The sequence below is a fragment of the Volvox carteri genome (assembly GCF_000143455.1).
Source record: "Volvox carteri f. nagariensis unplaced genomic scaffold VOLCAscaffold_67, whole genome shotgun sequence".
In the NCBI taxonomy this organism is placed as follows: domain Eukaryota; kingdom Viridiplantae; phylum Chlorophyta; class Chlorophyceae; order Chlamydomonadales; family Volvocaceae; genus Volvox; species Volvox carteri.
In genome coordinates this window covers 264,570-279,997 of record NW_003307610.1, presented here as the reverse complement: position 1 = coordinate 279,997, position 15,428 = coordinate 264,570, and the positions used below count along the sequence as shown (strand labels likewise).

Genomic DNA, 15,428 nt, shown 5'->3' with positions numbered 1-15,428 from the left:
CCACGCAGGGACGGGGGCCAACGCAGCCCCGATGTCAGTCAACGATGCAGCTGCAGGTACTGACACGCTATTGGATGTCGGGGGAGCTGCGAAACGCAACTTGGAGCCATCCGTTATGGGCGCATCATGGTTCGCAGGCGCCGACCTTGATGATTTCCATGCTGCCGCACTTGCGGACAGTTCTGCTGTTGAACTGCCTACGACGGTCAAAGCGAATCCGCTGCCCCCCCCTTCGCCGCAATGCATGCCGTCAGCAATGTATAGCGTGAAATACTCAGCGTCATCGGCCTTCAGGTCGCCTGAGCCATCACTTTTGGGCCTGCCAGACACGTCGGTGCCGTCGGCATTCAGCCTGCATGAGGCATCAGAGCCAGAGGTATTGGGCCAGTCAGGAACGACGGTGCCATCAGCATTCGCCCAGCCTGAGCCATCGGCCTCCAGCCTGCAAGAGCCATCGGCGCCATCGGCCTTCAGCCCGCCAGAGGCATCAGCGCCATCGGCCATCAGCCCACAAGAGGCATCGGTGTCATCGGCCTTCAGCCCGCAAGAGCCATCGACCTTCAGCCTGCAAGCGCCAGCGGCCTTCAGCCCGCAAGAGCCAGCGGCCTTCAGCCCGCAAGAGCCAGCGGCCTTCAGCCCGCAAGCGCCAGCGGCTTTCACCCCGCCTGAGCCATCGGCCTTCAGCCCGCCTGAGCCATCGGCTTTCACCCCGCCTGAGCCATCGGCCTTCACCCCGCCTGAGCCATCGGCCTTCACCCCGCCTGAGCCATCGGCTTTCACCCCGCCTGAGCCATCGGCCTCCAGCCCGCCATCGGAGCTATCGGCCTTCAGCCCGCAAGAGCCATCGGCCTTCACCCCGCCTGAGCCATCGGCCTTCACCCCGCCTGAGCCATCGGCCTTCAGCCCGCCTGAGCCATCGGCCTCCAGCCCGCAATCGAAGCCATCGGCCTTCAGCCCGCAAGAGCCATCGGAGCTATCGGCCTTCAGCCCGCAAGAGCCATCGGCCTCGTCACCCCGCCTGAGCCATCGGCCTTCACCCCGCAAGAGCCATCGGCCTTCAGCCCGCCTGAGCCATCGGCCTCCAGCCTGCAAGAGGCATCGCGCCATCGGCCTTCAGCCCGCAAGAGCCATCGGCGCTATCGGCCTTCAGCCCGCAAGAGCCATCGGCGCCTCGGCCATCGCCCGCGGCGCCATCGGCCTTCAGCCCGCCAGAGCCATCGGCCTTCAGCCCGCCTGAGCCATCGGCCTTCAGCCTGCAAGAGCATCAGCGCCATCGGCCTTCAGCCCGCAAGAGCCATCGGCGCCATCGGCCTTCAGCCCGCAAGAGCCATCAGCTTTCAGCCCGCCATCTGCCAGCGGCGCCATCGGCCTTCAGCCCGCCTGAGCCAGCGGCCTCAGCCCGCCATCAGCGGCCTTCAGCCCGCCTGAGCCATCAGCCATCAGCCCGCAAGGCCCGGCCTTCAGCCCGCAAGAGCCCGGCCTTCAGCCCGCAAGAGCCATCGGCCTTCAGCCCGCAAGAGCCATCGGCCCATCGGCCTTCAGCCCGCAAGAGCCAGCGGCGCCATCGTCTTTCAGCCCGCCTGAGCCAGCGGCGCTATCGGCCTTCAGCCCGCCTGAGCCAGGGCGCTGTCGGCCTTCACCCCGCAAGAGCCATCGGCCTTCACCCCGCAAGAGCCATCGGCCTTCAGCCCGCCTGAGCCATCGGCCTCCAGCCCGCAAGAGCCATCGGAGCTATCGGCCTTCAGCCCGCCAGAGCCAGCGGCAGCCTCGGCCTTCAGCCCGCCAGAGGCATCAGCGCCATCGGCCTTCAGCCCGCAAGAGCCAGCGGCCTTCAGCCCGCCTGAGCCATCGGCGCCATCGGCCTTCAGCCCGCCTGAGCCATCAGCGCCATCGGCCTCTCAGCCCGCCAGAGGCATCAGCGCCATCGGCCTTCAGCCCGCAAGAGCCATCAGCCTTCAGCCCGCCTGAGCCATCAGCGCGTCGGCCTTCAGCCCGCCAGAGGCATCAGCGCCATCGGCCTTCAGCCCGCAAGAGCCATCAGCCTTCAGCCCGCATGAGCCAGCGGCGCCATCGGCCTTCAGCCCGGCTGAGCCAGCATCGCCATCGGCCTTCAGCCCGCCAGAGGCAGAGCCATCAGCCTTCAGCCCGCATGAGCCAGCGGCGCCATCGGCCTTCAGCCCGGCAGAGGCAGCATCGCCATCGGCCTTCAGCCCGCCTGAGCCAGCGGCGCCATCGGCCTTCAGCCCGCCAGAGGCATCAGCGCCATCGGCCATCAGCCCACAAGAGGCATCGGCGTCATCGGCCTTCAGCCCGCAAGAGCCATCGACCTTCAGCCTGCAAGAGCCATCGGCGCCATCGGCCTTCAGCCCGCAAGAGCCAGCGGCCTTCAGCCCGCAAGGGCCATCGGAGCCATCAGTCCTTAGCCCGCCTGAGCCATCGGCGCCATCGGCTTTCAGCCCGCCGGAGGCATTGGCGCCATCAGCATTTGACCAACCTGAGCCGTCGGCGCTATCAGCATTCGACCAGTCAACGCCGTTGGCGCTATCGACATTCGGCCAGCAAGAGATGTCGATGGCGTCGGCCTTCAGCCCGCAAGAGGCATCGGCGCCATCAGCTTTCAGCCCGCCAGAGGCATTGATGCCATCGGCGTTTAGTCCACCAGAAGCATCGGCGCCATCAGCATTTGACCAGCCAGAGCCGTTGGCACTATCAATATTCGGCAAGCAAGAGATGTTGACGGCGTCGGCCTTCAGCCCGCCGGAGGCATCGGTGCCATCGGCCTTCAGCCCGTCTGAGCCATCGGCACGATCAGCATTCAGCCCGCCGGTGGCCTCATTTGCGCCGTTAGCACCATTCGCGCAACCGTGCCAAAGCCCCACAGCCGTCACCGGTAAGTACGGAAACAACAGCACTGGAAATTTTGCAGCGTTCGCTTTCACCTTATAATTTTAAATTACTGACATCGTTGCCTATGAATTTTCTTATCCAATCAACTGTTACAGGGCTTGCTGACAATGAGAAGGATTTGGTACAGGGCGGCGCGTCAGCTGAAGATGTGCCGAGGCAAGCATCAGCGACTTATCCCATTATGGGCTTGGAAGTGATGGAGGATGACTCGACGGAGGGGCCTGCGTCGGCGCCGGCGGTCGCCGCCGTTGAAGCCGCGGCGGGCCCACCATCACAGAAAGCATCTGATGGGAGTCCTACACTGGCGCGGCCCACGCTGCGGAAAACCGCCAGCACTGCGACCAGCACCACGCCCCACGCAGCCAGTTCGACTGCTACTGCCGGAAGCATCAAAGCAACAAGCTCCGTGTCAAAGCTGCGATTGGTTGGAAGGCCGGCGGTGGCCCCATCATACTCATCGGCTCGATCTGCTCCCATGGCCGCGGCCAAGGCAAGAACAGTCGCTACAGCCGCAAAAGCACTGACGACGACGGCTGCAGCGACAATGGCGGCAGGTCGAACTCGCTCAACTGCTGGATCCCCAATGATGTATGGCGCATCATCATCGGCGTCATCCGCGCGGCACAAGGCGGCACCTGTGGCCTCGAAAGCAGCGGTGTCGAATCTGCGACAGCCGATTACGTCAGTCAAGGCCACGGCACCGGCGGCAGCTTTGAGCCGGAAACCGCTCAAGGGGCCGGTACCGGGTGCGGCGCCGACTGCTTCAAATTTACGTACGACAGCCACGAAATTGGCTCCTGCGAAGAAGGCGGAGCCCTGTGGGCCGGCTCGGCCAGCCATTGCAAGTGGCGGAGTTCACGGTGGCACACAAGCTCCGGCACAACATCCTCCGGTGCCCACGGCAACGGAGCTAACGACAACGGCGGCGCGGCTGCCGCCGCCGTTGGATCCGTCGCAGGCGATCCTGGCGTACCCATTTACAGCGACGGAGAAAATATTTGCGGCATGTCCGTCACCTGTGCCACCGCCGCTGGCGGAGAATCCTCTGCTGGCGCAAGAAGAAACTGCAGCCTCGCCGCCACCACCGTCCCCGTCGCCAACGGCTGCTGGGGCGTTGGCGGGGCTGCACTTGGACACTCCCTACTCGTCACATGCGAACAGCAGCAGTGGCAGCGAAGTTACCATGCTCACTCCCGCTGCAGCCTTTGTTACGCGTCCTCGGACAACGGCGGATGCTGCTACGGCCGATGCACCAGCAGTGGCAACAGATGCCTCCAATGCCTTGGCAGAAGCAGCAGATGCCGCCAATGCAACAGCAGCAGCAGATGAACCGGCAGTAGAAGTATCGACAACACCTGCCTCTGATATGTCACTTGCCGCGTTGGCTCGCCGGACGACGATGAAAGCGACATCTGCACGACTCGGGTCTTCCCTCGCCATGATGCCGGTGGCGCCCGGGAAGTTAACGTCAAGCGGCGTGCTTGCGTCTTCGTCCGTGGTGTTGGCAACGTCCTCGGCGGCGACGGCCGTTAGGAATGCCCTGGTGCGCCGTGCCCTGGCCTCTAGCTGTGCAGCGATTCGGCCCATGGTTCCATCGGCTCCGATGGCGCCCACCATGGCCGCTGTCCCCGCTGCTGCTCCTGAGATGGTGGCTGCAGTAAAGCGGAGTGGCGATTCGGTGCCGAAGGTTATGGCACCAGCGACGGCTTCGGTGGTTATTGCAGCCGCTCCTTGCGCAGCAACTCCCATGGCAACCGCGTTCAAAGCGCAGCTCTTGACGGCGGCGGCGGCGGCAATACCTGCCGCGCCTTGCCCGGCGACGTTCATGGCACCAGCGATCAAGGGCCAGCCCGCGACGGCAGCGGCAGCGGCGGTGCCACCACCGCTGCAGTCGAAATCGCCGACGCAGCCGGCATCGGTACGTCCCCCCAAGAAGAATCGCGTCCGGCAGCTAGCCCGTGCACCGGCTGTCGCTGGTGTGGTCGCAACACCCCGTCCTAATGCCGCCGGTGGTATCCCTAGTGCTGCTGGCAGTGCCTTCGTCGGCTCAGCCACGCCCCGCATACTTCCGACAAGGAAGGCTTTGCGTCACGCTGCTACCCCAGGCTTTATGGCTATGGCTGTCACGCTGCGGGCTGATGGAGCAGTGCCATTGGCGGTGGAGGCGCAGGTGGCGGGCCCCTCAGTGAAAGCACCGGAAGCAGCTGTGCAACCGGCGGCAGAGCCACCAGCGGCGGCAGCACCATCGGTTGAATTGCAGCCGGTGGTGTCCATAACGCAGGCACCGTTGGGGGAATTACAGTCGGAGCTGGTAACGGCTGCCCCATTAGCAGATGTGCCATCAGAGCTCGCGCCTGTAGCGGCACACTCGTCAACGGACGCGCCATCGGTGGTGGCGCCTGTGGTCGTGGACTTGTTAGCGAACCCACAGCCAGAGCTGAGAGCAGTCGCGGCGGCGCCATCAGCAGATGAGCCATTGACGGTGGCGATAGAGGAGCCAGTGGATTTATCGGGGATACCATCCAGAGTTCATATATCGCCAGGGGCGCCGATCAGCCGCAAGCGGCCCTTGTCCTCGGTGCATAGTATAGTGCTGTTGCCGATGCCTGACGAGTCGATCTCGGAACAGCAGCATCCGCAGGGGGCGGCCATGGGAGCGCATACGCATGAAAACTTACTGTCCCGCGCAGCTGCGAACAGAGCAGACGTGGGCCCAACTATAGCAGCGGGACCGGCGGCCAAGGCACTGCTACCGCCGCCGACTTTAGCTGCTGGGTCTGCGGGTGCGGCATATGCGGCGTGGACTGCCATGCGGCCGGAAGTGCAGCTACAGCCCCCTATGTCAAAGGCGCTGCAAGTGGTGAAGCCAGGGCAACAGCCTACGGATCTCCCATTTTCAAACGCAGTGACGCATGGTGAAGCGCACCCACCAGCAGCTACAACTGCGGCAGAGGCACCACCGAAGACCCAGCGTATGAACACGGTGCGCGGCCCCAAAGCAGCTTCTGCCGCTGTGCAACAGCCAGCCGTAGCTGGAACCGCAGCAACGAGGGCTAAAGCGCGACTGGGCCCCCCGGATCGTGCCATACATGCTGCAGCGCAGCGTGTGGCAGCGCAACTACGGTCCTCCACGGCGGCGCTATCTGCCATGCTGGCGGCGGCGGTACCGCCGCCGCCATCGCATCCGTTGCGGCCACCGCTGCGCACCTCAGCAGCCGGTATAGTCAACCACCCGCCATCGTATGACCCGCGGAGGCAGACACTTTCTGCAGTGGTACACGGCCCAAGAGCAGCACCGGCCGGAGCGATATCAGCAGCCGTTGCTGGCGACAAACCTGCGCCTGTCATCGGTGTCATTATGTCGCAGCGCGTGAGCATTAAGCCGCCCGCTGCAAAGGCCCCGATGAAGCTGGCCCCAGCAGCGGGGGCCGCGTCGGGAGCAGCCGTGGCGGGGCGCAAATCTGGGGGCCTGGCTGGACTGCCCGAAGTTGGATTCCTCGACCCGCGCGCGTGTGACGCAAAGGCGATGGCGAGAACGGCTGCACCGCAGCGTCTTCGTCCTACTGCCAGGCCGGCAGCAGCTGCAGCGGTTGCCACACTAAAGCAACGCATTTCAGCTAGAGCAGCTGGATGGCCGCTGCCCGCGGCGGCACCGGCACAGGCGGCGCCGGCGAGACCTGCAGCCCCATTAACGACGGCAGCACGGGCCGCAAATCCGCTTGCGACGAGGCGAGGACCGGTGGCCGTGGCCACGGCACCGACGGCTGATCAGCCGGCACACGAGTCCACAGCGGCAGTGGTCCCAAGACCGACAGCAGTGGCGGCCAAGGGACTGGCAAATGGACTCATGGTAAAGACCGCTGTGACTGCGCCCCATGGCGCCAGGAATCCCGCCTCCAATACCGCCGCTGCTGCCGCTTCGGTGGAACATGTCACGGCAGTGCCGAAAGTGGCCACGGCTGCGGCAGCCAAGGCGAAGCAGTCTCTACCTCTTCAGCCGGCGGTGGTGGCAACGGTGGTCCCGAAGCAGCCAGCAGCTGCGAAGCAGCCGCCGCCGCCGCCACAGCCGGTGAAGCAGTCTGTGAAGCATACTGGGGCGCCACAGGCAACAAAGAAGACAGTGGCCGCAGCGGCGGCGGTAGCAGCAGCACGGTCGGCAGCAGCAGCTACTGTTGCGTATGAGGCTGCCGTAAGGGATCCCCGGGAACCAGCCCGGCGGCGGTCATCAGGTGCTGCTGGCCCCGCGTTAGGCCCCTTAACTCGAAAGACGCCCAGGACTTATGCCGCAATGGCACGAGCCGCTGGACCCGCTGGGCGGCCGTCTGCAGCGATGGCGGCTGCAGAAGTAGCAGCGGTACCTGACACCGCTGTCATGCATGACCCGCTGCCGGTACGGCAAGTGCTGCCTACCACCATCCCGGGACTGGCGAAGCAGGCTCTGAAGCGATACACGTCCGTCTTGACCACTAGCACAACTGGCAGCGTGACGGGCAGCATCCATGCGCCGGCGGCACAGCCTGTCCCGCGGGCTACCGCACGAGCAGCCGCAGCAGCGCGGCCGGCAAGCAAGCCACGAGCCGTAGCCAAGCCAGGGCCCATGAAAGCATGCGCGGCTGCGCCAAAAGCAGGGTCGCGGAAACCACAAGTGGGCAAGAAGCCGGTGCCGGCTGTGGCAGCGGCGGGGCGGTCATCGAAAGCTGCGGCGCCGACGGTGCCAGCAGCTGCATCGCCCCGAAGGTTAACTAAGGCGCCGAAACCTCTGCAGAAGCGACTCACGCCACTTTCAAGAAGGGCCTCGCGCGCTGCTTCAGTCACTGTATCGATGCATCCGGCAGAGGTGGCAACGGAGGCTACAACAGTAACTGCAGCAGCAAGGCCGCCCACCGCTACAGCTCCAGCTGCTGCGGTGGCGGCAGCAGCAGGCCCGGCGACAGTGCAAGTTGTGCTGATGGCTTCACCAAGGACGGATGAGACGGCGATCCTTCCTGCACGCCGCGCCAAGGCTTCTGCTGGCAGAATCGCTGCGGCTGCAAGGATTCGCCAGAAAGCCGCAGACGAGATGGTTTGTGCTGCCGCTGCACCGTCGCAAACATGCGGCGCGCCGCATGGAATATCGGCAGTGGCGGCGGCTGACCCGCCCATCGCTACCCCTACACCACGGCCCGCGATGAACACCGCGAGATGGCCACCGCCGTCGCCGCCGCTGCCGCCGCCGCCCGTGGAAGCAGCGGTAGAGGGCCCAACCCAGCCTGCACCGCCTTTACCGCCGTCGCCGCCGGCGTTACGTGAAGACGCGTGGAAGGATTCCCACCGGCGTTCCAGGGCGGAGGCAACGGCAGCGGCGGCGATTGCGGCGGCCGCAGCGGCGGCCGCGGCGGCAACCATGCTGACACGACAGGCTGCGGCAGCAGCGCGACCAAAGCTGTATGCGGAGATTCTCAAGGTGGCTCGGAGGAGCCAGGTGCTAAAACCGTCAAAACCTGCGGCCACTGGCGTTGCTACAACCACTACTACTACTATTACTGCTGCTGTTCCGCGAGTAGGAGTTGCTTCCGTGGCGAAGACAGCGTCAGTATCAAGGGAAAGATCTATTGGATCCGGGGCTATATCCAACCGGAAGACGACTGCTACAGCTGCTACTGTTTCTGCGGCGACAAAGCAGCAATCACCGGGGCCTAGCTCATTCTATAAGAGGGCCTTACCTGCAGCCGCCGTTCCCGCCGACTCTACCGCTCCCACGTCCACGCCTGGCGTCGTGGGACGATGCAGGACGGCAGTGGCGGGGCCGTCGCCAGCGACCGGGCCGAGAGGAAGGCGAGTTGCTGCGGGCTCCGGCCTCGCTACTGCCGTTGCGACGGGTTCTGGAGCCGCGCTGTGGAGTGGATCCTTGGCGGTGCCGTCGCCGACCCCAACAACAGCCGGTGCCTCAAGAAAGAAGACCGATGCATCGCCGTCGTCGAAGACCGCCGCGGGACCCTCCGTCGCAACCTCAACATTTGTTTTGAAGATGGCTGGGCCGTCCAGGCGAGCGCAGACGAAGTTGGCGACACCGCCGCCGTCCGCGGACCCGCCGTTGAGCAGGCGGGCGCTACTGCCCACCACTCCGACCTCAGTTCCCATGTCTTCGGAGCTTGCCACGGCAGCGGCGGCGCCGTCACCGCCGCTGCTGCTGCAGCGTCCTGCAGCGCTGTCACCGCCGCCGCCGACACCAACAGTGGCGGCAACACTTCTATCAGGGGCAAGGCAAGCGGTACGGCGACAGACGGCTGCTAGAGCAGCGGTACAGGACGGCACCCCGAGTTCCAGGCCTACACATGATCTGGTCGCAACAGCTGGCACAGCTGTTGGTGCAGCCGCGGCTGCGGCGGTGACTACTACTACCACTGCAACGGAGGATTCGACGCCAGACAAGGCGGACGCTTGTGCAGCCGCAGCTACTTCAAGGCGGCCCGCGATTCCCGGCACACCCAAGTCAGTGTCCAAGGTTTCTTTGTCGCTCTCTCCCTCCCATACGGTGTTCGTGTTGCCAGCGGCTGCGCAGCCGCCGGCCTTGCAGGCGGTGGAAGCGCTCCGTACGGCAATCTCGAAACCCCTGTTCGGCAAGAACGGCGCTGCCGCTGCGCTGGCAGCGGCGGTCGCAGGTGACGGGCCGCCGGCAGTTGAAGGAAAGGCGTCAGCGCGGTCCAGCTGTGGCGAGACCAACGGTTTCGGTTACGGAGCGGCTGGATGCGGTCGTGCGCGATTAACAAGCCGTAACAGCGGGGTACAGGGCGCAAATCGGTGGAAATAGCTAATATAGCTCGCACGAGCCCGTTGGCGATTAGGCGTTAGCACCTTTTGCCTTCCGGCGATGCTGGGGTGTTGAAGTTTTGGGGTTGCGGTCTGCCTGGCTTAGTCCAGAGGAGAATCGCACTAACACAAACATGCGGGTCGGCTTCACTGCCGCAAGAGACGCAAGCCCAGGCGACTCAAGAGGGGCCTAATGCTAGGATAGCATGCACTCCTGATTGCATGAGGCGATTTGTGTATTTACATGATAGTGTCGTGCTCGGCAATTGAACGGATCCGCTTTTGGTTAGGTCTGCTGATCATGGATGAATTAATCATGTTACGTGAAATTGAAAAGGATTGAAGGTGGTGGTGTTCATTTGTTCGTGGCCGATTGTTGGGGTTGGTTGATGAGCGGTGGGATGCGGATGTGGCCGGCTATCGTCACTCAATCTTTCCATGAGTGACTCCGGTGTGCGTACGTATGGCGCCGTTTGAACGATCATGGTAATCCGGGCATGTTCAATGTCCGAGCAGTTGTCGTTTGTTGATTGGTGGAGGGAATGGCCTTGTGGCTCCATTATTGTAGGAAGACTCAGCTTTCCTGGGGTTGCAAATATTGCTCAATTTTGTGCACGTACATATGCGCTTGGGTTATCGCTAGTGTAGGAACATGGGAGGCCTTCGCTCCATGCCCGCACTGAAATCTGGTTAAGCAAAATTAAAACCATGGCGCGGCAGGTAATGCAGTGGGTGTCATGGCGCTGTTTGCTGGGGGCCGGGTCCCTCAAGGGGAATGTCGGCCGTTGTGAGATGTGTTCATAGAGTTGGATTCATTAAGCGGGCTATTTGCGTTGCACTTGGTTGATGACTGAGGCTCCGTGCCCCTTCTTCACGTTTGGGGTCGCTTTCACTAAGTCAAGGGCACATCTGATAGACCAGTGTTTCGGGATTTCATAATTCACCAGGTGCATGGGCTCTTGATTGTAGGCTTGTTTAGGGGTTGTTTCTTGTCTTTAGGCTCTTTATGAGTTTGTTGTCTCTAGGCTTGTTTAGGAGTTTGAAACCATTGGATTCGGGGCTCAGATCGTAATGGCCATCATCACGAACGAGTGAATACAGCAGCCATTACAAGTTATGTCGAGTGTAGATCAGTCCAGTCCACAGGGCTATCCAGCTACCCACTCTGGTTTGGGCCACGAAATGGAAGATACGGCCCAGAGCAAGGGCACGGCGCCCTAGGAGTTCTCCCCTCCAGTTTCTGGGAGAAGAGGGTCGGTCTGCGGATAAGTCACATCCTAGCACTCATGCACGGAAAGCGGCCTCTTCCGCTTGACATCCAGGGTGCTGGCTGATGGGAAGGCCATCAGGCCAGCGGCATGAATGTGCACGGGGGTCGTGGACTTAAAGACTGGACAGCGCAATGTAGGCGACGGGTGGCGAGCTTTTCTCCATGGTCTCTCTTAACCCGTGCATGGTTTGAAAACGGTGCATGCAAACCTGGAACTTGGCCATGTCATGTGCCAACTGTGCACCAACTGTTGCTGTGCTGGTTGCTTAGTGCCTGAAGGTAGCTTTTCCTGGGAGCGTATATTGATCTGTGCTGGTAATGAGGGGGGGTAAGGAAGCAGAGCGTAATGAGGTTCAGCAAACTGCAATAGCAATGAAGCTTGATGGGCGTAAAGCTGTTAAATAGAGATCAGCCACAGCTAAGACGGGGCTATAGTGCGATCATGCGATATACATATGCTATGGGCCGTACAAGCTAAATAGATATGGTCAGGCAACACAGAATTATGTTTTATTTGCAGCAGCGCGCGTGGGTGTTTGTCGGGCACGGTGTACGCGGTACGAGTTGCGGCCGAGGACGTGTTTGGCCCATCTATTAACGCAAATCGTTTTGGTGGCGTCGTAGGCGTGCGTGGGGTTGCATTTGCGGCCATGCAAGACAGTCGGCGAAAACCTGTTGCAGTTTATATATATTGCCTAGTTGACATGTCGTTGACAGTCAGCTTAAGCAATTCGATATATCTAACGGCTTTCACTAATGGCCGTTAATCATATGCAGAAGCAAGAGCAGCAGGCGTAAGTTCCTTGTGTTCAGATTTCCGCCCGCCGCCTTTCCCCCGCCTTCCCCTGGTACCGCATATCCATTACTACACGTCAACTGCCATATAATTCAGAGCTTATTTTCAGAGCAGATAGTGACAAAACAGCCATTATCAGCCTCAGCTGGTCCCGTTGCCCATCGGCTCGAACGTTTTGTTGCAACGTTAACAGATCTCAAGGAGGAGGACATTAGGATGGCCCCGCCAGCGGAATGGCAGACGAAAGATAACATCTGGGTCGGGCAGCTCGCGTTTGCCGTCCCGGAATCCGCCGTCAGTGGCATTCGGAATCTTACGGATGCATTTAGACTATACATCTGGACACCATTTTTATGCAACGCCATACATACCGGGGCTACCAGGTAGCAGGACCCCCTCGCGGCTTAATGCCACATGGTTGGCATTTGACTCCGGGAGGCATACAACCTTAAGAGAAAGAGCTCACAGTCGACTGGGTCGACATCATTACAGCACATGTACACCTGGCGCGGGACACGCCCAGTCTGCCGTCCCTAGTTAATTTCACGTGTGACCTTGAGCACGACGTGGCATTGCACGGCACGCTGCGAGCCACGAAAGCGCATCAGCGACCGCGTCTCTGCCCCGTACTGCCATTATCACCACAGATGCATTACACGCTCGGCAAACCTGTACGACCGCCGGCCCCGTTACCGGCTGTGGTGCAGCTCACCAAGGCCGACAGGATTATGGCAATGGGAGAATCGGCAGCAGCGGTTGCAGCGACGACAGCACACCAGCATAAGCGGCAACAGCAGCAGCAAGGCCAGCAACAGCGGCAACAGAAAAGCAAGCAGGGACAGCAGCAGAGCCAGCGGAAGCGGCAGCGACAGCAGCATGACCAGCATTAATGGCAGCGGCAGCAGCAAGATCAGCATCGGTGGCAGCAGCAGCAAGGTCAGCAACAGCGGTAGCAACGGCTAGCAACAAAGCCAACAACAGCGGCAACAAAGCCGACTACGCAAGGAACCATGAACGGACATACAGGAATTTTTTAGAAGCGGCAGGATACACCTTAACCGCGGCAGTGGCTAGCCCTCGGATCACAAGCTCGGCAGTCACCATGGCAGTGCCGGGGGCAAAACGAATGCAGAAGCGTGACGAGGCACTGCAGGTACCCAGCATGAGGCAGAGGCAGGCACATAATCACCGAGGGGAACATGACAGCAGCATGGAGCAATCCGCACCGGCGCTGGGCAAACACCAGGAACAGCAAGACCTGGCCAACACCAGCGAAGGCCCTCGCCTGGACGAAAGCATACCGGATCACCATTACGCTTAAGACAAGGAATCAGAGAATGGCTCCAGAGCAAGCTCCCTGGTGCAGCCAATACTCTCAACGACGGAGATTGCAATCCCCGTAATTACTACCCGTTCAACATCATGCAAGGAAATGATCCCGGGCACGCGAACGGAATACATGACCCGAATTAGATCTTTGTAAACGTACATCAACCAAGAAGGAGTAGTTCGCGTAGATTCATGCAACGAATTGTTCATGGCGAACTCAGCTATCGGCAGATAACGGGACGATGAGGATTGATCGCCAGAAACGAAATGGCGCTAACATATCCTCCAAAATGCGATTTGCACGTTCCGTTTGTCCATCCGTCTGAGGATGATAACCAGGATTGCGACGCAAGTCGGTTTGATATCCATCAAAAAGCGACTCGAAAAATGCAGAGGTGAACTTAGATGACGGCAGATGACTGCAGTCGGAACACCATACGAACCCCCTTGCTACAGCCCGCATAAGTCCCCTCCCCTCCTCCCCCTCCTCCTTGATGTGGAGGTGGAGCAGCTGCACGTCCGCACTGCCAGGGCGGTCGTCTCCGGCTTCGTCAACGCGCAGGAGCAAGGACACGGCCAGGGCACGGGGCCGGAGGTGGCCGTGACGACGGGCACGGAAACCAGTCGGGCGTCGCCGCTGCCGTTGTCGTACTGCCCAGAAAGCGGTCCATTTGACGTTTCTGAGGACAGCAGCGCTGGAGGCACCGTCAGGTGCGACGTCGGATGTATGGCGGCTGGTTGACGTACGTGACGCGCCGCCGCCAGCTCTGTACTGATGGCCATGGGCAGTTGACATGTGCTGGTGCTGCTGCGGCGGCGATGACACTAACCGATACAGCTACTGCTGGCATTGGTTGCATTGGCTGCATGGCTACGGCTTGGTGAGGCCCCACTCGGCGCGTCACCAGCAGCTATTAACGGCTGCGGTTAACCAGCGATTCATCACCATCATCATCATCACCATCATCATCATCATCATCATTATCATCATTATCATCATCATTATCATCATTATCATCATCATTATCATCAGCAGCAGCAGCAATTCCGGCTGTTTCTGAAGGCAGCTGCTGACTCCTAATTGACACACCTCACTCCTCAAGCGCTGACTTGCTGAGGTGTTATCATGGGGGCCAGCCAAAATCCAGCAAAACTTTACCCCGAAAACCGCTTCAGACAGTTTCGGGGTGCCCTAAAAAACTGTCAGTCTGACAGGGAAGTTTTCGGGGATGGCCCCGATAGGTTATCCAGAGGGTTTCGGGCACGACCGAAATTATTGGGTACCCTGGTGAAGAACCCTGGTGGGGGGTTGGCCGCTACAACGAGAAGCAGGGCGGAAGGAGAGGTGGGTCCTGTGGCGCATATGATGCGTGTCCTGGGATGGAGGTAGTAATGGTAGGGAGAGGGGAATGAAGATGAGGAACTGCGGTTAGGTGCGCTCTGGCATACAGACTGCTGGCTGACAGTTTGTTGAAACCCCAGCGCTGTTGTGAATCCTTAGAGCCATCTAATGAATTAATTTTGGTTATAAATAGGGTTGCAGGCGCATTAGAAGTTAGAAATAATATTAGAATTAAACTAATTAGAATTCTAATGAGAAAATTAGAAGACCCCTTGAGAACAGATTAGAACGTCCTAATGTCGTACACCCATTAGAATGGCTATTCAGACCGCCTCCGCAGCCTGCAACAGCACATTTTTCTAGGAAAAATGGCTGATGCTGATGCTGGGCCATCAAAACCACCAGTTTCGAAGACTCCTAAAGCAACATACACTTATGGCAACAAGGAGCTAGACGCTCCAGCCTACGCGGAAGCCCTGAAGAGTGCAAAAGCGAGAGGCAGTGCTTCCTGGTGGTCATTTTTCACCGTGATCTTGACAGAAGGAGTCGTGAAGCTGAAGTGCACCATTTGCGGCGAGGTGCTGGGTGCCAAAAATCCGTCTGCAACAGCTCCCAACCATCTTATGAAGCACAGCAAGGCAGCAGAAGTTTTGGGGCGACAGGTTTGGCATGTCCGGACTGTGTGTTGGGTGTTGCTTTGCAGACAATTAGGACTGGACTCTTGGACTCTTGGTTCAGGTACCAAAGATGTTGGGAAGGCATACGCAGAGACAGTTTAATACAGTCTAAGACAGTTTAAAGGCGAAATTAGTGACCCAGAGGTCACTTCGACCGGGGGTTTGGCTGAGAAGTCCTGCTTACGGGTGTCGTAGCCCCGTAAAAACCGTTAAAAACACCTGGGTATCTGGGTATCTGGTATCTGCCGTAACCATGGTGAAACTCCGAAGTGAAAAGTCCCCCTCCCTGAGAAGTTACCCCAGGTCTTCTAATATTAT

The 15,428-nt window shown here is 60.3% G+C and overlaps 3 protein-coding genes across 3 annotated transcripts; 2 read left to right on the top strand and 1 right to left on the bottom strand.

The window, feature by feature from the left end:
- Positions 1–256: 256 nt before the first annotated feature.
- On the top strand, positions 257–1,237 carry VOLCADRAFT_67669 (uncharacterized protein; the record flags this gene model as incomplete). Its single annotated transcript, XM_002956951.1, has 1 exon — positions 257–1,237. One exon carries the CDS (start codon positions 257–259, stop codon positions 1,235–1,237), a length of 981 nt encoding a protein of 326 aa, XP_002956997.1.
- A 718-nt stretch (positions 1,238–1,955) lies between these two features.
- On the bottom strand, positions 1,956–2,714 carry VOLCADRAFT_67695 (uncharacterized protein; the record flags this gene model as incomplete). The annotated part of the gene is made up of 1 exon (XM_002956911.1): positions 1,956–2,714. A coding segment is annotated over one exon (759 nt), but the record flags the coding sequence as incomplete, so codon positions are not given.
- A 12,087-nt stretch (positions 2,715–14,801) lies between these two features.
- VOLCADRAFT_98013 (uncharacterized protein) lies at positions 14,802–15,212 on the top strand (the record flags this gene model as incomplete). Its single annotated transcript, XM_002956950.1, has 1 exon — positions 14,802–15,212. The coding sequence occupies one exon, from the start codon at positions 14,802–14,804 to the stop codon at positions 15,210–15,212; it is 411 nt and encodes a 136-aa protein (XP_002956996.1).
- Positions 15,213–15,428: the final 216 nt, after the last annotated feature.